Here is a 24713-nt window from a genome sequence, read left to right as displayed (position 1 = left end):
ACGACGTGCTCCATATGTTGATGTAAGGGCTCATTCTAAGCTAACAAAAAGACAACCCTTAATTTTAGGTGATTAGATCCCCCTAAATCCTGCACACTGCTCCTTTCAGTTCTTCTGTTTGCACAGTACATCCCAGCTTTGGACCACCGTTAAAAACCTGGTCAGATTTTGGCTGAAGCTGACCAGGTTTGACCCTTATAAGCCACAACATTATCCTTAAAAATATATATGACCCTGGGATATTATGCCTATAACCAATCATTATATCTTTATTACTTTAGTTTAATAAGATGAGGCGAGAGTTATCAAACAAGAGCTCCTTCCTGGGCAAACAGACTTATCAACTACATATCCCACAAGTCTTTGCTCTTTCCTCCAATCGCTGCCGCTGCATGTGTTTTTGCCAGAAGAGCAGGAATTCCAGTGTGACGAGTCTAAAGAGTTTAGCAGCACAGCGGAAGTGTTACCCGTCAGGAGCGAGTGTGTGAGCGAGACTTCAGCGGGGGATCAGGCGGCATGATGTGGGCTCGGTTGCTGGTCGGTGTCGGGGGCTCGGGGCTCGGGCTGCGGGCTTCCAGAGACGGTTTGCTGCGGGTGGCTGGAGCTGGATGTGCGGGGAGGAGACAGGCTTCAAGTGCTGAGGTAGGTGGACCGTGAAGGGTCGCTGCACGGTAAACTTTGTGCACTGCTATTTATGCAAAGTGCATGTGCTTTAGTAATGTGCAGTAATATTATTTGGACAGATATTGTGTTGATTCATTTAATTATCAGTATTACAACAATACTGACTGTTTTACAGAATGTGTGGCCCTCTGGTGTGTTGATACTTAATGTCTTATAGGAAATAACTTCCATAATAGTCTCTTTAAATGGAAATTTTACATATATGACGTGTCAGTTGTCCTTAGTAGTAGGTTTAATATGAATTAAGATAATTCCTTATGTCAGATTTTTTAACCTTCCGGATCATATTTGAAATCTAGATTGTAAAAATCCAGATTTTTAGGATTCAGTGGGTGGCAGTGTTGAAGCTATTTTGGCCATCATATTTAAACATCACCTCCCTTGCTCTTTTAGTGTTACTACATATTACAATAACATGAGAGTGTGCCACAGCAGCAGCAGTCACTTCATGCAGACATAATGCACATCTGTCCCAGCAGACTGTCATCCTCCCTCCCTCTGCCTGCTTCACTTCACCGAGCTGCACAACATGATTTTATTAAAAGCACGAGTGACTGAATCTACAGCACTGCCAGCTCTATCTCTGCTCAATGGGAGGCTTTGAAGTGTGACCTTACCCACATTCATTCATCCAGTAATTTATTCATTCATTTCCTTCCTGCACTTTCAGTGATTTTTCTGCAAGAGATATGAATTAAACGATAAAGCAGACATCAGAAGCATGACTCAGAAAGAGAATTTCTGCACTTTTCAGCTGCTAAGATAATATTCATATTTGTGGAAACAATAAAGACCAAAGTCAGCGATTAATTTGAATGAACAGAGGAGTCTAAACTATCAGTCAAACACAATATGTCAGCTAAGATTTATCTTTGAGTGTTGCACAAAGCAAAAGGGGTAAAAAGACTAAAGTCCTAACCATGTGACGCGCTGTAATCAGTAGTAGTTCATTAAGTGTATGTGTGTGTGTGTGTGTGTTAGAACCAGAACAACCACTCCTCCTTTGTTCATTCCAATTAATAGCTACAATAAACAATAGAGTGTTATGTAAAGTGCCGACACACACTCTGCCCCATAATGCATTTCTGCTACTGCGCTGATAAGCCCCCTTCACTGGCGGGTTCAAAGGTCAGAAGTCAGAGCAGAAAGAATAGTACACAGGAGCGTAGGCAGGGACTGACCTATACTGCCATTTGACAAGTATATGGGTCTTCTTTGAAATTACGCAATACATAACTTTTGTTATTACATTGAAATATACCCTATAACAGTCAAATACAAAAATGATGATAACATTTTTTGAAACACGTACAAACAAAACTGACATGTAAGATTAAACATTGTATAGATATTTAGAAATCCTAATTGTAGCACATTTAAGACACATCACTTCAACCATTCTAATTAATATATCAGAATTCACTTTATGTACACTCAGTATAATGTTTAATTTCCCTCCAGGCTGCCTGGAAGAAGACTCCACTGTTTGACTTCCACAGGGAGCATGGGGGGAAGATGGTGGAGTTTGCAGGCTGGAGTATGCCTGTCCAGTACAAAGACAGTCACATCGCCTCACACATGCACACCAGAGAGCACTGCTCCATCTTCGATGTCAGCCACATGCTGCAGGTGAGGCGAGTGTCAACAGACACACACAAATACACACAGTATTTCATAGTGCTCATAGACTCACATAATCATAGTCGGGTTGTCAGAAATATTGATTTATTTATACATATTGAATCTGAATATTTTCAAATCTCATTTTTTTGTAGTATTGATACACAGGTACCAGCTGTGCTTTCTCTCTTATTGTTAATGTTCAATTACAGTCATTCTGCTGTCCTGTGCAACTAACCAAGAAAAGAAAAGTCATTGCTGTCATGTTATAGCCGTGTTATATTTGTCTTTAAATTTAAAAAAATTCATTGTATTCCCTCAAAGTCAATTTTTCTCTGTGGTATCAAATTTTTTTATTTTTCATGGTATTGTATCAAAGTTAGAAGTTCCAGTATCGTTACATCACCAAAATCATAGTAAAATAAGGTACCTTGTGAGTTACATTAATTTGTTTTGTTGCCATTGCTATGTTTAAATATATCATTTTCTTTATTTCTCTCAGACCAAAGTCCACGGCAAAGACAGGGTGAAGTTCATGGAGTCTCTAGTAGTTGCAGATATTGCAGAACTCAAGGACAACCAGGTGAGCTGAAGGATGGTTTCATATTGAACCTGCATTATCTCTGAGATGTTTTTGTTCACTTACATAGACGTATCTTCCCCTTTCAAGTTGATCTGGGAAACTTTTTAGCAGAGAGTTGGGTATTTAAACATTCACCAGATACTTAAATTAGCATTTGGAGTGTTTCTGGCCACCTGATTAATAAGGTCCAGCTAATGCATAATTTCAGCTCAGATTGACCCATCTTAACTCACTTTTAGTAGGGGTCTCATTTATAAAACAATATGTAGGATCAATACTAAAAATGTGCATACTGACAAAAGTCAAAGTGGCTTGCCCCAAAAATATTTGATAATTTCTACAATCAGGCTTCCACCTCACCATCTGGGTCACCAATCTAAAATGTTTATAAGCTTGGGTCAAAGTTTTTCCCATCAAGTCTGTTTTTAACCATCACATCTTTCGCATGGGAAGTGGCATACGCCTCTTTCAGGCCTCATTCTGTGTGTATGCAATGTTTAAGAATGAGACCCCAGGTCTTTTTCTCAAGGAACTTTTCTTGTTTTCCACTGTAGATAGTATCCCCTCAGTGTGGGTGGGATTCTCAGCTGGTTGCCATAGTGACACTGCGTGAAACTATCATGACATCATTGTCAATGCAACTCTCACTGATCCTTTCATCAGCAACCAAACATAAGAAACTCTGCACTTTGTGAATTGTAAGGCGTTGTGTATGGAGTGTACGGTGTAGTTTTGCGGGCTACCATTTTTTTAAAAAAAAATCTGGGTTGAATATATTAAAAAAAAATGTGGTTGTTGTTGACGGTAGCGTGATTATTAAAAAACTGTTGTGTTTGTGCAGGATGTCCCATGCTGAGCAAGTGATGATTCTAGTGACAATTCTCTCTGATCAGTGGTCTGCAGTGTTTCAGCTTCACGTTGTAGTATGTGCTCAGCTTGCATCAAACCTTGAACGGAGGTGGTACCAAAAAAAAGTACCAGGTACTATTCACAACTGTGTCTAATGGAAAACTGAGAAAGAGTAACTCAAGTTGAGTAGAGCCGTGCTGTACCATGCAGTGGAAATGTGGCATACTGTAACTGTTTCTGTTCTCTTCTTGGTGCTGGTCAGGTAGTGTACAGTAGGTTTTTGGAGATTTTTTTGAAGCCAAAAGCAACCACCTGCTGAATCGTGAAACAAATCTGATGAAATCAGTAAGTGAAACAGAAACAGTAAAGCTGCAGGCTCAAAGACTGAAACAATGAGCTGAATGACTCTAAAATGCACCTTTGAGCTGAGGGGAACTGACAAGCACATGTGATAAGAAATGATTATTTAACACTGACTGTGTTTGCGTTAAAATAAAAATGAATAATGAATAATAATGTGTTCAATAATGTGGCATCTCAGGAGCCACCTCCACCGTAGTTCACATTTCAAGACAAAATGTCACAATGGGTCACACTAAATCATGATCACTTGTCAGTGTAGTGCAACATCATTGTCTCAAAATCATGTGCCGTACTCCTTCTCATTGTTATTTGTAATCTGCATTTTCCCACCATTTTAGTTCCTTTTAGTAACTCTTGCACTTTGCTTACTTCTAATGTTACTGGCACAGGTTTTTGCTTTTTGCTCCTGAAACACTTTATATCTTGTGTATTTTGAATAGTTTGATACTAATACTTATTACTCTAATGTTTTTAAAAACTAGGCCCAGTGTGTGACCTTGTGTGAACATACTGGTTGTTCTGGTTGTTACTGGTTTGTTAATGTTAATTGTTGTCACTGTAATTTCTGTTACTGTAATTTGAAGCATTCTCTGGCACAAGAATTCCCTTCGGGATAAATAAAGTTCTGTTTAAATGAACTGAATTAAATAGGCCTCTCTCACTTTCAGCCCCAAACAAATGTAGGTAAGGAATGCGACCTCTGTCTGACTGCAGCCTTGTTTTGTCATTTGTCATGCCTTTTATAGACCGTTTTCAAAGGGCAGCTCCGTCGAATCCTCTGAAATGGGACAGAGTTCAGAGTTGTGGTAGACTGACCTATCACAAACATCAATGCACTGTGGTTCTCCAGGCAAAATTAGTTCTCAGATTCCAGTTTATCCTCAACAGATTTGAGTTTCCATGAAGTCTGTTCTAAGAATCAGTAGCTTGGCTTAAACTGATTTTGGATAAAATCCAGGTGAAAATGCATCCAAAGGTTGTTGGGTTTTCTGCTATGAGAAGACTTTTGTGGTAAGGACAGCTCAGAAGATGCTTCATAGAGCAGAGGTGGTGAGAAAATGGGGAGATGAGAAAACCACAAAATGTCACACAACCTTGTTTAAATTTCCACCTTTTTTGAAATTCAAAATAAACATTGATACAGTCACAGAAAAAAATAAGCCCTATGCTGGCATCATCTAAGATCCATTTATTGTGAACAGAGCCATTGCATAGCTAACATACTCACCCACTCATCCACTCAGGGCACACTGTCCCTCTTCACCACTGAGAAAGGAGGGATCATCGATGACCTCATTGTGACAAAGACAGACCAGGGCTACCTCTACGTCGTCTCCAATGCTGGCTGCGCCGACAAAGACACAGCCCATATGAAGGTAAATGCAGACAGAGGGTGTGTGTAGACAGACAGATCGGGAGTGTGGTAGACTGATAGAAAATGTGTGACGTGTGTGTGTTTTTCCTACAGGCTCGACTGGCAGAGTTCAAAGCTAAAGGTTTTGATGTGGATCTAGAGTTCCTTGATGAAGCGCTGATTGCTCTGCAAGGTAGAATATTCTTCCTTACTTCATTCTATCCATCTCTCTTACCTCTTTGTGACATGACTTTTTGACCTCCTCTGTGTAGGACTCTCCATGTCCTGGTTTATGTTGATAGTTTATCAGCTGTGTTGTGTGTCGTCAGGTCCATCCATGTCTCAGGTGCTCCAGGCAGGGCTGAAAGAGGACCTCAGTAAGCTGACCTTCATGACCTCCACCTTGGCCACTGTGTTTGGTATCCCTGGCTGCAGGGTGACCCGCTGTGGATACACTGGAGAGGATGGAGTGGAGGTCAGCATCTTTCTTTCTTTCCTTTCCTCTCTTTGCTTTCTTCCTCTGCTTTTTTTGCTATATCTGACAGTGACTTTGAGCAAAGACGAAGGTTAATGAAGCTGATACTTTCACACATTTGTAGACCCTCTGAATGTGTGTGGCAAATGTGGTTGTCAAACTTTTTACCCCACAAAGAAACTCAGGAAATATTAGGCTCTTAAAGTACCACCACTATGATCAACATTAAAATACAGTGGCATAGACTAATCATGGGCACAGATGCACTCTGTTGTCGTAATGTTGTAGTATTTTGGTAGCATTATATATATTTAAATTAATTAATTAAAACATATATATTTTGGAGATCCTTCCACATACCACTAGAGGGAGCTTGCTACCACCAGTGGTGCATGTGCCATTGTTTGATAACCAGTGTGCTGGAGAAACATTTAGGGAGAGTTGGTAGGATTTATGCTACGGGCACCACAAGGCTCTGTGCAATATTTCACGACAATCCATTTAATAATTTTTGATCAATTTTAGTCTGGACCAAACTGATGGACGAACAGACACTGACAGACCAATAGACAGGCATTGCCATCCACTGAGTCAAGCAACTGGCTAATAAACAATTAAAAAATCGTCTTGCGTACGCACACCTTCTCCTGCTCCTGTGTGCCAGTGTTCTCATAAGAGGAAAACACAATGTGAAACTGATAAGATGGTTTCTTTCAGCATTTAATGTGCTAAGTCATTGAACACACAGACTTGTTGTCACAGTGTTGTGTTCAGTTTGGTTCACTTCCATTTTGTTGTTAATGGTTTACTACATGGATTTATCTTTTCTCTCAGCCCACTGTGCTGGACCTCTGCAGATATCAGGATGGGTGTGGGTGGGTCTCTCTCTGTCTGACAGCGGGATTGTGGGAGTTTGTTTCTCATTATCAAACGTTTTCTTTCACATAGACTCATCTTCCCTTCAGTGCTGCTGACTCACTCTGTGTTTTATCCCATGAACATTTTAGGTCTGCAAAAATAAGATGCTAATTAGCTGAATGTCTTTAAATGCTGAAGCAGATAAGTAGTCTTTCTCAACATAGTAAGTAAACAACTAAAAAAACATCATCTGTATTATACTAATATATCTTTACTGAAAATATACTTCACCTCCAGCAGCAGCACCACTTCTTTATTTCCATTAAAACTTCCTGGATGGAGACCTAGCTCTACAACCTGTCTGTGCCTCTGTGTCCCAGATCTCCGTCCCTCAGTCCAGAGTGGTGGAGCTGACGGAGAAGCTGCTGGCTAACAGTGAGGTGAAGCTGGCCGGTCTGGGCGCCAGGGACAGTCTGCGGCTGGAGGCGGGGCTTTGTTTGTATGGCAATGACATAGATGAGACCACCACGCCTGTGGAAGGCACCCTTGTCTGGACCATAGGTAGGATTTTAGTGTTCATTACAAAATATTATCATTTACTGTTTCGATATTGGGACTCTTTGGTCGTGCAGAGAGTTAGATGAGAAGATTGATTTCATGTTCACGTCTGTGCAGTAGATGTGTAGCTGGAGCCGGCAGCTGATTAGCTTAGCCGAGCATAAAGACTTGAAGCAGTGGGAAACAGCTCATGCACCTGGGAATATCTTTTTGCTGGGGAGTACTGCACATTAAATGTGCATGTGCTGACAGCAGGTAAAAGAAAGTTGCTCAGATGTACTTAGGTCGATGGTTCCTTCAGCCATTAGTCCAAATAATGTGCACTTACTTGCCTCAGACATCATTTTTTACTGGACTGCATGTGCCAACATTTCTAGTATTACCTTTGTGAATGGTGTTGAATGGTGGACATGCAGTTTTCTCTTTGCTGAAGCTCACATCCCCTGGGCAAATCATCTGCTCCCAATGCCCATACCCCTGCAGTGGGAGTCCTTCATGTCCAAAATATTTTGTGGATGTAAAAAGCAGCTCCAAAAGTGTCCTGGCAATTCCCTGGTCTTTCTAAGCTCGTTCAACCTGTCTGCACTTTTGGTTATCTCCCCCATAGATTTTAATAGTAACTAGATGCTGGACCAAAAATGGCCCCTATTCATTTCAACTGAGTTGTTCCCTGGCGCATAGGCGAAAAACGTTTTGTAGCTTCTGGATTTACCTCAACAGTATGTGGCCAACTGAATATGCACAGTAGTGTTTCTCCCCACCTGCAAGTTCCCGCTTGGCTGGTAGACTTAACATTACATCACAGATTTTTAAACACTTTTCCTGGCTTGAGGAAAGTTTTATAAATATAAAACCACCATAGCTCAAAAATTTGGAATAGAGAGATTTATAATTGACCTTCTTTGCAGCTGGAGGTGTCGTGTCAACAGGTTTACAGTACCACAAATACCACATTAGTTATGGTAAAAACAAAACAAAACAAAACAAAAACTAAGTACAGACTATTTTGTTCTATCCCTTGTCAGTGTCTGTGCCCTTGCAACAGCGATCCTGACTCTGTCCCAACATAACAAACTGTCTACCAGCACCGCTACAGCTCACTAATGAACATGTTATAAAAATGACAATTAGCAGTTTCACAGAGGATGTATGCCGGCCTATTTTTTTGTCTGGGACCAGTTGCCCGGCAACGAGTGTAGACCTGCCAAGAAAAAGTCTGGCACACAGCTCTCTGTAAAATATCCAATTGTTGTTTTTATACTCCGGAATTAAAAAGATGTCGTGTGTGAAATCAGAAACATTCAACTCGGAGTTTTAAACATGAAACAGATTGTGAACATCAACAGTGTCTTTGATACTGAGAGCCCAGGAACAGTTACTGAAAACAGCTATAATTTATATTTTTATGATAAGCTTGTGTTGGTTCACTTTTATTAACTTCTTTAACTTCTTTGCTTTGTCTTCTCTCACACAGGAAAGCGTCGGCGTCAGGCCAAGGATTTCCCAGGCGCTGACATCATTGTACCTCAAATAAAAGCCAAGACAGCCAGGAAGAGAGTCGGCCTGGTGTCCACCGGCCCCCCCGTCAGGCAACACACACCCATACTCAGCCCTGATGGAAAGGTTATAGGTGAGTGAGCGAACACAGTGGAATGGTGGACACGAGAGAGCTGTGGTACCTCTGTTTCAGTTAGGAGTGGTGCATCACGAGAGGGAGGGAATCACTGCTGGAGTAAATGTGAAATAAAATTAACAGTATTTAGTTTAACTGGAAGGTTGAAAATTGTTTTAAAATAACACAAAACACAACTGACACAGTAAAGAGTTAATACTAAGGCCACAAAGTGTAGAGTTTATGGTTTTACCACTGGGGGTCGCCAGAGTCAGACATTTTGACATCCTACACATTGTGAGTTTACTATATCATCTGATTATAAATGTGCACTTTAGTTTGACATCATACATAAGATGGCATACACACTATATCAGTGTAAGTAATGATAAATATCAGTTTATTTTTATAGCATATTTTCACATGTTATTTTGCATGCATAAACCAAAGTGTGACATATATTAATACTGAAAAAAATCCTTATGATTGTAAGTCTGTTGCCACTCTAAGCTTTTAGTGGTTGAGTAAATGACCAGAAAGAAAATATGAACCACAAAGTAGGACCAATTAAAAAAATCCAGTAGTTTTTATTCTGCCTCGTCATCTTTTTTTCTCTGAAGATGAAGCCAGAAAGTGCCTCAGACAGGTTCCACGTTATGACCTATTCTTTGCTGTTTTGTTTAGGTGAGGTGACCAGCGGCTGCCCCTCCCCCTGCCTAAAAAAGAACATTGCCATGGGTTACGTGGACGCAGTGTTCACTAAGAATGGAACAGCCATCCAGGTCGAGGTCAGGAAAAAAGCAGTGCCCGCCACCGTCAGCAAGATGCCCTTCGTTCCCACCAACTACTATTCTGGATAGGAAGGACACACACACATAGCACACCCACCCATGCACATGCATACACAGTACATACACTGGAAACATTCCTAAACCCTGTCCCGTATTTACCAATGCTGCCCCCGTCTGTTTACCTCCAGCAATACAACACTAAAAAAAGACTGAAAGTCTTTGTTTGTGAGCTCTCTGAGAGAGAATTACCCAATATGACAAACTATTATACAATACAGTATTTGTGCTGGTCATGTGATCAGGCACTTTCATTGTGAAGCATATTAAATGCACAAGAGTATAAAGTGACGGGTGGTTTGAGGACAACACGATACTACAAGACTTTGTGCAGGACATTTTAAACAGCAGGCTGTCTCTCTACAAGCAGCTAGCGTGCTGCCTGTGTGTGTGTGTGTGTGTTTAAGAAAGGCTGCATCCATTAACATGGATTCATCTGTGGATGGGTGTGCATGAAATAAATTAAAAGCAGTATTGTTGAGTCTGAGAACATACAGTATGTGCAACAGTATGGGTTTAGATGCTGTGTTAACATGATTTGTAGACCAAGCACTGTTATTTTTTTCTACTTTATAAGCGGAGAGCAGGTTGAACTGAATCAACTTCCTGCACTACCAGTAAGATAAGAAAGAATGAGGCTGTGTGAATCCATTAAACACAAAGATTGAATTAACCTTTTGTTGTAGATTGTAGGTTTCGCTAATAAAACATGACGTCATTTACTTTGTCGCCGCTGGACCAAAACAAAGAGATTCCAAATCTTTCTTCTGATGTTTTATCAGTACATGTTGGCTTTTTTTAAGGTCTGTCAAATGTCACAGTGCCAAATTTCTATCCATAGTATTATTAGTTGTAAACAGCTTGATCAAGGGAGGTCAGACAGGGCCAACTAATAATCCTTTCAACACATAACCCTTATCTGAAGTATGTTAATCAACACTAACGTACTGGCTCAGTTTGTCGAACTGGCATTTTGTACTAATTAGCAAATTTTCTCAAGTAGTTGTTTTTGGAAAGTTTTTAAGAGGGGTTCTAGTTTGCTCTGTTGCTATGGTGAAAAACCTGATCTCTACACCAACTACTGTTTATAATATGATCATATGATGAACCTAAAAGAGAAATTGACATTACATGTGGTACAATGAAAACCTAACTTGAATATGTTAATTGTCATCATGTGTTTTCTGTCTAGCAACTAATGAAAATTAATTTTATTGTCTTTGGACTTTCTATAGAATGCTGAATGTATTATTTTGTTAGAAATAACAACATACTTAATGTAGAAATACTACTGATTTATAGATTGTCAGGTTTTCTGTCTTGAAGATGCACTTTCTGCGTCACTGTGGATTTTAATATTTAACTGAATTTTCATGTTAACATTTTGAATAACATGTAGAAAATATTTTCTCTTTATTAAAGACTATTTCAATTTACAATTTCCCACTGTCATTTTTTCTACTGTAATGGACACTGATATTAAAATAATGCTGCACAAATGTTTTTTATACAAGACATCCCACTTTACATTACTGTGAGCCATCTGTCTGGCAAAAAAAAATTAAAAAAAATGGGTAAAGATCAGCACATACGTCTGAATTATTTTCAAATTTTATTTATTCATTTATTTATTTTTAAGAAACGCTCAAAAATGATGCCTCTATTGTCAGTATTGTGATTTAACCTCAAGGTTTTTAATATTTTGGATAATTCACTATTCTTTTAAGAATTTCAACACTGACCGTATTTTCAATATATTAACTTTTTACCCAAAATTGTACTGTTGTACTGTACTCAAGTTTGACCATCCCATAGAAAAACCTCGCATTAATGGGATTCATCCAGAATGTTTGTGGTTGACTTTGGAAGCCGGAAACGGAGGATGCTAACCGAACTAACCTGGCAACCCCGGCTGCCGGTTTTTTCAGTACAGTTACTGAGAGGAAGATGGTGGACTTGGCGACAGCAGCGTGCTCAAAACTCCGTCCCAAACACTTTGGAAAATACTTACTATCTCAACCTGGTATTAGATACAGATTACCGGGGGACAATCATAGATAATACACCGAGAGACCAGTTGAAGAAAGTGACTTTTCCGCCGCCTGACAACTCTTTAATTCCACAAGTGAAGAAAGCGGGGAGTTGCTGAGCGTGCTGGCGGTTGCTGCTCGTGAACGGCGCTAGCCAGCGTTAGCCAAAGTGTCAACAAAAGTGCGCGAGGAGGTGTAATTTTGGGAGCTTTTCATCCAGCTGTGAGGACACACCGCGGAGACTATCCAGCCCTCCGCTGCTGACACCTTCACATCTACTGTCAAACCTGCGAGGAGCCGAGTTGACAGTTGGACTGAGAGCAAGCTAACGTGAGCTAGCTAACACCAGCTAGCTTTGTTGTGAAGTGTGGATCAAAGCGTTAGTCGAAATGCCACGGAGTAAAAAGGGGAAACGTGGCTCCGGCAAGCCGGGTAAGTATAGCAGCAGCAGCAGCGGCCATGCTAACTCACCATTCAGCTTCTGGCAGGCAACCAGCGGTAGTGTAATGACTGAATATAGCAGTTAGGATGGAAGTGAAAGACGTTGTAAAGCGCGATCACCACATCTTTCGCATTAAGACAGAGTAATGAAGCGTTAGTAGATTGGGTGTCATTGCCATATGACGTGTATGATAAAAACAGTGAGGCAGCTTGTTGCTCCTCCAACTTCAGCTACTTGTATATGGTTTTCCTGTCTGCCATGTTCAGCCATGTGGCTTATAATTAGAGCTGCAGCTTAATTTGAGACATTTATGTTGAAGCCACTCACTTAATGAGTTTATACACACGTGTGGACTCACTGACGGGCTGTCCACCAAGTGTGATTCATCCTATGTTTAACTGATGATATCATCTAACGCTCAGGACCCGGATTTGCTAAAAGCTACACATGTAGGGTTAAGGTTAACCACGTGCTATTTTTAGCAGCAGCGCAATGCTAAATTAAACAGGTAGGTAAAAACTGTGTTTAAGAGGAACAGCCCGTGCAACAAGTGCAGCAGTGTCTCTCAGTGCTTTTACATATTATGATTCGCGTGCTGTTAAGTTGCTGCCTGGGAGTCATCGCTACACGTTGGGCAGTAGTGGTGCGGACCATGCATGTGCCTTAAGGGCGTTACAGCCCCCTCACGTTTTATGGAGTGACGTCGCCCGGGAAGTACACACGTGCCAGCGCCTAAATGCACACACTCTAACACATATACACATTTTTGCAGGAGGTGGATTTCTCCTTAAGATTAAAAATACACTAACTGTAACTCAGGGCTTCTGACTTGTGCAGAATTGTCAATTGTGCTTCAGCATTTTGCAGTGCAACGTTTCATGAATGGAAAAAATGGAGCTCACTTCTGATGTTTTCTTCTCCATCATGGTCATTCCTGCATTTTTTTCATTCATTCATATATCTGCCCATCGTTGGTCCCTCCAATCTATACACCCTTTTTTTCATCCATCCGTTCATCCCTCCATCCATACATCATCTCCAGGCTCTCTTCGTCAGGAGGTTCTTCAGCTGCAGCTGTCGGCTAAAGCCTCGCTGAAAGGTAACTCCTCTGACCCTCGACTCCCTGACCTAAGCTTCGTGTCCGACTCGAGGCTTGTCCAGAAGCTCTCAAAAACTTGCTGCAGTGCATGCAGTAAACCCACCAGTCTCTCTCGTGCTAAACTCACCGCGTTGTTTTTCCAGCAGCACTGAAAAGATTTAACTTCCTCATATATTACCTGCCCAGTCTGCTTACTGTACTGACTGACTGCTGGTTGACTTAACCACAGCATCTGCATGTCACACCATGAGTTAATGCCCCACTGTCTGGCTGAATTTCATAGTTGTTTAAAAGGCTAAGAGCCAAGGACTGTAACGGAAGTTTATCCACATCTGACCTTCTCATCCACCCAACCTGTTCACTTACAGCTGGCTGCTAACATCTAGTCTTGCTTTATCACCATCTACTTTGCCTATGTCTGAGTGTGCTCACAGTGGGCCATTTATTTGGTTGAAATCTCTCCAACCATCCAGTCTCTTTTTCTTACCTGCGCTGACCCCAGAAAAATGTGGGTTCAGGCAGTCATTGCTCCCTGAAGTCTCTCTTCTTGACACTGTTTTCAGATCACCACCACACTGCACGGTAGACTGAGGATTGGTTTAATTCATAATGGCGTCATCAGTACTCTTGCTTAAGAGTTAAAATCTGCAATGTTTGCCAAATCTCCACATATAGTACAGCAAATGTGACTGAATCTGATGTTAGATTTGTGAAGCTGTAGTGAAGCAACATCGTGTAGAGAGAGCACAGGTTAATTTAGTCTTTCATTTTAAAGCTTGTACTACAAGGCCATGCCCAGGGGACTCAAATGAGCTCCCACATCTTTGGCTCGGACTTCTGATTTGTTCGTTATTAGATCCTCTTCCTCAGGGACTGACTGACTACTGGAGCTGTTTGAGTGATTGCTATGTAAGCATAAAGTACCCAACTGGAGACGACACGTGAGTTATAGCAGGGAGCTCACACTTACCATAGCTGAGCTGTGTGTGGGCAGGCCTGCGTGGGAAGTAGCGTAGCTGTCCCTGTGTGTGTGTGTGTGTGTGTGTATTAATGTGTGTGTGTGGCTTTGAGGGAGTAACAAGTTCAATGGCCGGGGGTTCAAAGATGATGACTGGATGATTGACTGATACAGGCTCGCAGGGGTGTTATCTCAGCGGTGAATGGTAGCTTTGTGAACCAGAGAGGCTGCGGCTATTTTACTAAAGAAATCTGAATATTACATAAGGAACGCAGGGTTGTCAAGGCTCGAGGGCTGTAGTCAGGTTTTTCTTGTAACAGTGAAAACCTGGATTTCTTTTCACAAGGTTATCAATAATACCATCATTTATGATTTCCAAGTCAGACCAGAGGCTTTAGTTTGTATTGCCAGTTCAGCACTATAAGCTCCTACACACCCAGTTTTACAACTAACTGAGTAATATACTGACGTGGGTGAGAAGGTAGCTATTAATAGGAACACACTGTGCAACTATTGTGTCATTACATTACAGTTCGGGTTTGGCATTGAGCAGATATCCAGCTATTATCGTGTCCGCTCAACTGTAACACATTTCACAAGCGGCAGCCAGCAGTAAGATGTGTCAGGTTAAAGCTACAGTGCCCAAACAGGTGTCACTAATTTTACTGCTACTATCACTATTTGCCAGTCAATAGCAATTTCAGAAGAATGCAGAAGAGCCTTTAAATGATAGTCTGGTAGATAGTGGTAAGTATAAGTCGGCCACAGCATAAATTTGGCAGCTTGTGGCTGATGATAACTTCCACCCTGACTGTTTCACTTTTGCAGTAGAATGAAAAGACAGGCGACACTTTAAATTTAGGTCAAATGGCTGAGCTGTACTCCAGTTTACTCAGTTTACAGATATAGTCCTGGATCCAGTTACTCATTCAGCTGTATTTGAATTCTTCTCTGGAATTTTCTCACAACCTGAGCACACATGGAAACAGCTTAATGATGTCAGAAATGCGTCGCTAGCTATCATATTTACTTTATTTGTGGTAGGCGCTTGTACCTAAAGCAGAGTGACATGACAGAACTTGATACCTTTGCAGGTAGTTAACAGTTATTAATAATGTTGTTAACTATAATGTAACTCATAACTGCAACTTCCATGTTGCGTTGCTGCAACACTTAAAGTGACCCCTGGGTAACCTCGACGTCCTGGCTGACCTGAACATGAACACACAGACACAGCAACATATATATATATATATACACACACACACACACACACACACAGTCTGACCATTCTGGATCATACACACTGAATGACTGAATAAATGAATGGCCGCTCTGGTCTCCAGTAATCCCAGCAACAGTAGAAAGTCCTGAGCCAGCAGGAACCTAAGGGTTAGCTTAGCTTAGCTTGCATGGCTCTTCTCCCCTGTTGTGTTCTGACTGTGTGTAACAAACTGACACACTCCATCTCACACACACAGGGCAGAGCTGTGTTCAAACAATAAAACACAAATTACTGCCTGGTACCAATAAAAAAAATAAAAGAGGACAGGAGAGTTGCCAAATGGAACATCCCTCCGTTATCTGCTATTTCCTGTCATTGTGTCCTGATTATTGATGTAGCGCACATCAGCTCTTGTGTGGGTGAGGTTGATAATAAAACATGACAGCATTGGAGAGCAGATATGAAAATGACAGGAGGTGGTTCGTTGCCTTATAGGGGACGACTGTAAGTTGAGGTTTGTGGATGACAATTTTGTGTTTGCTATTCATTCCTGTGTGTGGGTCTGAGTGTATTTGTGTATAAGAAGAACTTGACTGGTGTACAGTTACTGACAAAGACAGACAGCTGAGCAGAGTAAGCCTACAGTCAACTTCCCTAAACCTGCTATTAGTCACTGTTGGAACATGGCCTCCAGCCAAATTCTGGTTAATTCTGGGATGCGTCTTGTTATTAATATTTCACAGTTAACCAGCTGTCATTTTAGGCTCTTTACCACACTATAGAGATCATCTGTTAAGAAGAGTTTTCTGTCCAGACATTGCACTAGGTACAGGGTTTCCCACACATTCATTTTATTGTGGAGGCCGGCCATGAAATGAGCATTTGCCTCCACATATTGATTTTCTATTTTTTTTGAGTTGGACTGTTAATTTGGAACACTGTTGGCATATACTGATTATTCAGAGCACCTCACTCTTGGAGTGCAGAGCATACTCTGGGCATAGACAGAGCAGCAGAGCGCCAGGCGCAGTAAAAGGGACACCAGCACTCAATGTCTTATAACAACAATGCTCTCATTTTAGTGTTGACTGTCGCATTTACAACTTACTTAGTTGAGAATGGCTGCGTTCCCATTGAAACTGTGTAATCCGTGGTCCAATGCTGGGTCAAACCTGTCTAACTGCACAGCTGCTCCCCCAATCCATTGATCTAATCTGATCGATCAGACCACAAACTGATAGGCTGATCAACAAACTGCTGCTGAGGGGAAGAAAATCCACCTGTGCTTCATTCACAGATCCACATCCCACTTCATTCCTTGGCAAGTCCTACCCTACCTTGCTATGATTGGCTGGTACTCACCCTGTCAAGGTGTTGAGATTGGGGGTGGTTAGGGGTAGGGCAAAGAGGTCATGGTTAGGGCTAAAGTTAGGGTTAAATGGGATCCATAATAACATGGGTGTATGGGCAGGACCTTGATACCATGGCTCCACTTCCCAATTGCTACTGCACAGACACTGGCTCCAAATAATGCCACCAGCGCAAGATGGCAGCACCTGTATCTAGGATCATTTGGCTTAATTTTTGTACAGTGGGAGCAAGTGGAGACGCGTTGTCAATTTTTATATATAGGCATTGGATGAGACACACAGAGAAGCAATTGCCGGCTCCTAAAGAGGTTATCTATCATACCAGATGCTGCAATAGCATCAATTACATCAGTAGTTGAGTGTTTTTCTTCCTTGAAAGAAGAGTAATGAACAGCAACTGAAGGCTTTTCTCGATGGAAAATATGTTTTTGCTCTTCTTCTAACTGGATTCAGTTGATCTGATTGGTTGAAGGTAGCCTGTAATAGATTGATGGGTCATCCAATCACCTGCCAAGCTTTTTTTAGTACCAGCCCTTTTCCAAACAGTTTCCAGTGTAACAAAACAATTTGGCGCATCTGATTACTAAGTGCATGCAATAAAACATCACCCCATATTACCATAGAATTGAAGTAATGTTTCTTATCGCCAAAAACTGATCATCATAATTTCTTCAGAGGTGTTATTTATTAAAAGTTTAGATATTTTGTCCACTCCCTCGTATTACAGCCTGAGGAAAAGACAATACAGAACTAGGCAGCAGTTTGTACAATAAAGGGAGGAAATGCCTGTTGTTGTCCAACAACTTTGTGGCTTCTATTTTGGAAACGTTTACATACATATTCAACCTAGTGTTGCTCATTATTTCCTGTCTCTAAAATCTTTTTTCATACTCTGTTTCTGCCACAACAACTTCTCTCTCTTCATGCCTGTCATGATACAGATGCTCTGCATTCTCCAGATCAGCTGACTCTAAATCACCATTCACCCAATCTGAAAACATTCAGCACGCAGACTTGTGTGTGTTAGCACATATCAGGATTCAGTGGGGATTCATCCACATTTGCTCCCCTGACAGAACCAAAAATTGGAGATTATGTGTGAACAGACTCTAACTGTGAGTTTTAATTAGTTGATTAGTTGATATTTTTTGTATCCTTCATCATGTAAATATAACACAACCACCTCTGTCTTCATACCCCTCCTCTCTCCTTCATTATTCCCTCGTCTCAACTGTTTCCTAATCTGCCTTTATGTTTCCTCTAGGTATGAGAAATGGGGTGAAGGGAGAGTCGGGTGCCAGTGATGATGAGCTGATGTCTGATATTCTCAGCCACTGCAGCAGTGCCAGTGAAAGCACCTCTGTGCTGGAAGAGAGCACAGGTTTGTCCAAAATACAGATATTTTTTTTGTTTTTTAGAATCATTACCATCATCACCTCTGAAGCATTAACATTGCATACAGTTAACAAAATTCTGTGTGTGTTGACTGGCCAAACACAGGAGGGGAGCAGGTGGATGAGCAGACTGCCCAGGAGGAAACAGAAGACAAACTCAAGCAGTGTATAGACAAGCTGATGGATAAGAGGTGCTTATTTATTTATTATTCATTTTATTTCTTAGCTTTCATTTTGTCACTATGAATATTAAGAAATGGAAATGTCAGGTGGTGTCAACACCAGACCATATTAGATATTGCTGGGAGAGATGTTACTTAAAAAATATTTCCATAAATACCTACCTTTGTGTGTTTTATCTCTGTTTGAATCCGCCTCTCAGCGCTAAGACGCGTCTAGCAGGTCTGGAGTCATTGCGACAGGCCTTCTCCTCCAGAGTGCTGTACGATTTCCTGACAGAGAGACGCCTCACCATCAGTGACTGCCTGGAAAGGAGTCTTAAAAAGGGTAAATCATTTAATTCTCTGTTTCTCAAGAGCCCGACCAAAATGAGACCCTTATTATGTCAGATTTGCTTTTTGATACAGAACGAAACAACTTGAGCATGATGCCACCCCAATGTGTAATTATCAATAGCATGCTGGTGTTACAGAGGCAAAAAAGGCGTGATGGGTGTGACATGTAAAACAACAGCGTCAGTCTCTAGTGTGACATAAAACATACACAATGGGCAGTGCAGTTTAAACAATAATAATGGCATAACATGGCAATAACAACCATTTACCATCTCTGTTATATGGTGGTTGATTTATTCCTCTGCTTGGAGGATAAGGAGCCCCCTGACCTCATTGTCTCCACAATTTACGGACAGTTTTAGTTGCTGCTCTTCTTCGAGTTAGCTGCTAACTACTATCAGCTGCTTCTGAAATCTCCTGGCAATGGGCAAAACACAACACGTCATCAAAACATCACACCCGTCCTTTCCAGACGTTGATTTAGCGCTGTTATTAAGTCCACAGCCAGCTTAAAGGCGAAACAACTCTGTCCCTTCATTCTATGTTTGCACCTTTTATGCAGAACAGCAAGCTGGAATAGCAGTGCGACATTCCCCCCTTGAACAGGCAGTGTAAAAGGGGCCAAGGTGGAACAGAATCGCAGTCAGCAACAGCTGCAGTTAAACAAATAAAAACTATCTTTTCCCCACAGGCAGTGCAGAGGAGCAGGCAGCGGCGGCCACGGTCTTCACCCTGCTCTGCATCCAGCTTGGAGGTGGAGACGAGGCAGAGGAGGGCTTCAAGATGCTTCGCCCCATCCTCACAGCAATTCTGATTGATAACAGTGCCAGTATAACAGCTCGCCAGAGTGTAAGTCATCACATAAACCTTTTCTAAAATTGTGCAAAATGTTGGATATGGAGTTGTCTTTCTTATACAGTGACTCCTAAAAATAAGAGACAAGAAGAGCAGAGAATTAAACATTGGGCATTTCAGCTTAGACATGTGCATGTGTAAATATTGGTGTCATAAATGAGTCATGCAGACTGCAGCTGAGAACTGAGTCAGCAATGTGACAATAAAAGGTCTGGTTCAGTCAAGAGTTCAGTGAATGCAACTTTTGAAATGCATTTGTTTCACTCAGCTGATGTTACTCTGGTCTCCACTGTTGTCTTATGAGTCAAAGCTTAGAAATTCAATTTTGAGGCAGACTGCCTACTAAAGGAGAAACTCCCAGCCTGTCAAGGTTGTAGCTTTGATGTTCTAAGCGTCATATTGCCCTCATCAAGTGTTATTTTCTGCCCACTGTGTCAATTTTGGAAACAAACATAACGCATAAAACACAGCACTTGAGGACCACTCCCACAGTGTGACATTAACAGCAGCCATTTGGGACTCTCTCTTTGGACTCAGATGTTAGCAAAATTCAAGTTTACACCAGGGGAACTGCAGCTTCACTAATTAAATTTCAGAGTATTTGACTTGTGTTAAATCTGTCTCCATCAGTGTGCCAGAGCTTTGGGGATGTGCTGTTATGTCTCTACTGCAGAAGAAGGAGAGGTGAGAACAACTTGCCCTCGAAGGCTGAATCCATCATGACACTCATAATTCTTACTGGGGGGTACAGGGAAATATTGAGGTTTCAGTTTACCTATTGTTATACATCAGCAGAATGTCTTTCTCACCTCTCATCACATTTTCTCTCTTTTCTCCTGATCATCACCACTGGAACCTCCAGGATTTAGTCAAGTCATTGGCCCTTCTGGAGAATGTGTTCAAGTCTTCCTACCCCAACAGAGAGGGAACGCTGCCTACACCCAAACCTGGCAGTCCAGGCCTTCACAGTGCCGCCCTGCAGGCCTGGTCGCTGCTGGTCACCCTCTGCCCAGCATCTAGACTGACTACGCTGCTTGATCTGTGAGTGAAACAAACTCAGTGTTTAACATGAAAATGGATGCATCGGAATATTCTTTATGGCAATCCTTCAGCTCTATTGAGCCTCATAGGCATAACATTTTGATAACTCATGTAGCCAAAGTAAAAAGTCATCAGCGGTGACTAATAGTGTATCCCTCAGTGATTCTCTCCCTCTGTTACCTCCCTGTAGTCACCTCCCTAAGCTGCAGGCGTGTCTGCAGAGCAGTGACGTCAACTACAGGATAGCAGTAGGAGAGACCATCGCCATGCTGGTGGAGCTGGGACGAGATATAGACGAGGTAAATGCACACACGAACAACTGTGTACCGTTTGGAGTACGCATACACATTGCTTAAACTACTGTGTAACTTCTTTGACCATTATTTCCGTATATACTGTCTAAGGATTTTTCTGTTTTTTTATGTCATATTTGCATGCTATAATTATGTCACCTGTGTGTGCAGGAATTTGAGGTGGAGGACAGTGAAAGTCTGTGTGAAAGTCTGAAGAGTTTAGCCACAGACGGCAACAAGCACCGAGCCAAGAACGACAGGCGGAAACAGCGCCACATCTTCAGAGAGGTGCTGCATTACATAGAGGTATGTTTCATAGCTGCAACCATTTGTTGTAAATATTTTTTTTCACAGGAGTAAATTGGTCCTTCAACTATTGCCCTTTTTGACGTTGTGATGTCCCCTTCCTTCTCCTGCAGAATGAAGACTTCACCGAGGAGAGGATCAGGTTTGGAGTGGAGAGCGTTTACATCGACAGCTGGATGAGGAGAAGAATCTACGATGCCTTCAAAGAGATCCTGGAGTCCGGAGTCAGCCACCATCTGCAGGTCAGGAAACACAATGAAGCCAGTAGTGTACTCCAAAAGAGGTAGTTCAGTTTGTTCTCATAGGAATAATGAATATTTGCGCCCCAGTAGTGCTGTGTATAGTTTCAGTTGCTATTCCAATGCTGTTCGACATAGAAGGGCCGAGCTGCTGCTGTTTGCCCAGCTTGTTTCTCTTATAACTTAAGATTCAGACGTCTGATGACTAAAATCATATATCTGCTTAAAGCATTAAGTTAAAAATGACCAAGATCTAAAAAGTAAATGATGAAAATGTGGCTGTAAATAGGATAAAAAGTAAATTTCGGACCACTTCTGGCAGACAGCCACAACTCTGATGCATGAGCAAAGGGGATATGACACCACTGACAGGCGACAGCGGCCAAATGACACAGACTGTGTCTTTGATAAAAATTACGGATTTCTCTGGGTTTGAACATTGTTGGAAACATCTAGGATATAAGAACACAACAACAATATATATAACATCTGTCTAGGTGTTTTTAGACATTGTAAGGGGGAAAAGTTACATATTATATTTAAAGTAGTGACTGCACTAACATCTGACATGGATGCTACTACACAAACACCTAAAAATGAGTAAGAACACTGCTTTTTGCCTGCTAATTTCCGCAGCAGAATATGAGCATGGAAAATGTAATTTTGTGTGTCATAAAATGCCGCTCAACACACAAACACAATGAACACACCAACACATGGACCACACACGTGGGTGAATCCCACCGCCTTGCCATTAGATTTGTATAATAAGCAATAAAATCTAAATGAGACATTTCAGCAAAAAGAACGCTTGAAAAATTGATCTTTAAGGTCCTTGGTAGGCAAGATGAGTTTACACTTCAGTTAATTAAATTAAATTCACTATATTTTGGCAGATTTTAAAGATGAATAGTGGCTTTTCAAAGCTGTCATAAGCACATATTTCACATCCATCCACATCCTTATTCACAATTTAGTTTGACTCTTGAAGGTCTCATCGTAAGATAAACATGAAAACAGAAAATTGAGTAGATTCACAGTTGGACATTTATGTCCACAACCCATGTTGTTAATTTTAGTGTGTGTTTTGTTTTGATGCAGTTCAACCCACTACTGAGAGACATCTTTGGCCTCGGCCCTCCCCTCATCCTGGACGCCGCTGTTAAAGTCAACAAGATCTCTCGATTTGAGAAGGTAACGGCACCTCTTCTGTCCTTAAATCTCAACCTGCACACATAAAGGATCTGACCTTGGACTGTGTGAATGCTTATTTCAGTATTTTCCTCCTCGTCTTGCATTTATGCTGTGTCCTTGTTCAGCTGCAAGTGCTTCAAAATGAAAAAAGACATCCAGTGTCATTACAGCTTTAGAAGAAAAATATTTTTGCACTCATCTTTGTACCTTTTTCTTCAACAGCATCTTTTCAACTCAGCAGCTTTTAAGGCCAGGACTAAACAGAGGAGCAAAGTCAGGGACAAAAGGGCTGACGTCATGTGAGAGGTGGATGAGAACGGACTGAATGGATGAGCACCCGAGGAACTCCTTGGGCCGTATTCAGACGGATACAAAATGATGCCTTCAACACTTCAGCTGTCAGACACACAAAGACACAGCAAACCTATTACAGGGCTTTTCACATGTGCTCTTCACCTGCAAACTAATAGTCCAGATTCAAGATGGCCGACATGTATTCTTGGCTCCCACAGGCAAAGGCATTTTTACTGTTCCTCCTTGAGAGCATTTGCTATTTGATTATTTGTGACACAAAATGGAGTGAACATAAGTTGCTCATAGTATTTCCCAAAAGTTCTGATGTTTCAAAGTGGATATCAACTGTAAAGCAATGCTAAAGCTTTAACGCAGGATTAAAACAACTTCATTACACAGGAGAGGAAAAGATATCAAAATGTCTTTTATTAATTTTACCAATGAAAATACAGAAAAAGTGAAGTATTAAGTTTCATTGTAAGACTCATTTTAAAGCTTTATGGTTCACTTGAGATCTGTGGAAGCCGTCCATGTTACAATCACTGCAACCCTCTTTGGTGCTGATGAGTATTGTTTCTGATACTCAGCTTGAACTGCTGCCTGGTGCCTTGACAGGTCAGTCAAGTCTTTTTAATCCTAATTATTGACTTCAGTTACCACACAAAGCTGCTTTTCCTGGACGTATAACCAGTCCTGGTAAATCTCTGAAGTTTAATACCCGAGCATCAACTTCTGTTAAAGCAAAAAAAAAAAAAAAGGAAATCTTGTGGAGAACCTCTCCTCTGGGCTAAATATTCCTCGTTATTCCCTCAGTCGTCCTCTGTCTTTACACCCGGAGTGGCTGCTACAGCTGCCAAACCACAAACTGACTCTACAAACAATGCAACCTAAAAGAAAACTGTGTGTGGTGTTTGTGTGAGGGTGTGTGTTTAAAATGAATTTTATTTAACATCATAAAATAAAACATAAAATGACATAAACAAGAAGATGCCTATTAAAGAATCAAGAGATAATATTGTCATCTTTGTATTAATATGTTTTTTTGAGAGGAAAAATACGTTTTAACCATTTTTGGTGGATGATGTATTTTACCTTCTAATTTATTAAAGAAACAGTACTGTGTGATTTTTAAGAACATTAAAAATGCTAAGAACTGTTTACAGACACAATTATGGGATGACGATAAGAATTTCTAGTTTTGTTTTTGATGTATATTTTTAATGCGGGTTGGTGGGTCATACAATCTATCCATGTGCATGTATTGCAGATAGACTGTACATAGGGAATTATGGTAAGATGTGTACTTGAATCATTAGATGCATTTGAATGATTTTTCCTTGGATGAGCCACGTGCCACGAACCAGAGCTGCTGACCAGATGTTTGATGGTGTTATTTATAATGGCAGTCAGTTGTTTTTTCATTATATGAAGTTTAAAGAGCACACTTACAGCTGCCTGGGATCTCATCTGCTTTCAAAGTTCATACTGTTGAATCGGGTTTGACCCTCTGGATGAAGTGCAGCAGCAGGCCTCTCATATTACAGCTTCACCTAACGGTCTCATCAGTAGTTCTGGTGTTAAGGCACATGGACAGAAGATGGATCAAATTAAATAAAGACTATTTAAGCACATTCTTTGTGTCTCATGTAATTCC

The 24713-nt window shown here is 41.1% G+C and overlaps 2 protein-coding genes across 3 annotated transcripts; both read left to right on the top strand.

Annotated features, from left to right (window-relative positions):
* Positions 1-392: 392 nt before the first annotated feature.
* amt (aminomethyltransferase) lies at positions 393-11240 on the top strand. The gene is made up of 9 exons (XM_033628000.2): positions 393-642; positions 2146-2313; positions 2807-2887; positions 5344-5475; positions 5568-5646; positions 5783-5928; positions 7167-7347; positions 8819-8974; positions 9641-11240. Exons 1-9 carry the CDS (start codon positions 517-519, stop codon positions 9814-9816), a joined length of 1245 nt encoding a protein of 414 aa, XP_033483891.1. The 5' UTR covers positions 393-516; the 3' UTR covers positions 9817-11240.
* Positions 11241-11741: 501 nt separating this feature from the next.
* On the top strand, positions 11742-23821 carry ifrd2 (interferon-related developmental regulator 2). 2 transcript variants are annotated; one of them, XM_033629571.2, is made up of 13 exons: positions 11742-12266; positions 13319-13375; positions 18193-18309; positions 18429-18513; positions 18705-18829; positions 19529-19686; positions 20323-20376; positions 20555-20733; positions 20924-21032; positions 21198-21332; positions 21446-21574; positions 22673-22765; positions 22988-23821. In XM_033629571.2, the coding sequence occupies exons 1-13, from the start codon at positions 12224-12226 to the stop codon at positions 23066-23068; spliced, it is 1365 nt and encodes a 454-aa protein (XP_033485462.2). In that variant the 5' UTR covers positions 11742-12223; the 3' UTR covers positions 23069-23821. The 2 variants fall into 2 exon arrangements, with proteins under 2 accessions (XP_033485462.2, XP_033485464.2); XM_033629573.2 differs by lacking the exon at positions 13319-13375 and having other exon boundaries at positions 12080-12266.
* The last annotated feature ends 892 nt before the right edge of the window (positions 23822-24713 follow it).

Source organism: Epinephelus lanceolatus, chromosome 8 (assembly GCF_041903045.1).
Source record: "Epinephelus lanceolatus isolate andai-2023 chromosome 8, ASM4190304v1, whole genome shotgun sequence".
NCBI lineage: Eukaryota > Metazoa > Chordata > Actinopteri > Perciformes > Serranidae > Epinephelus > Epinephelus lanceolatus.
This window is presented reverse-complemented; position numbering and strand designations above follow the sequence as displayed.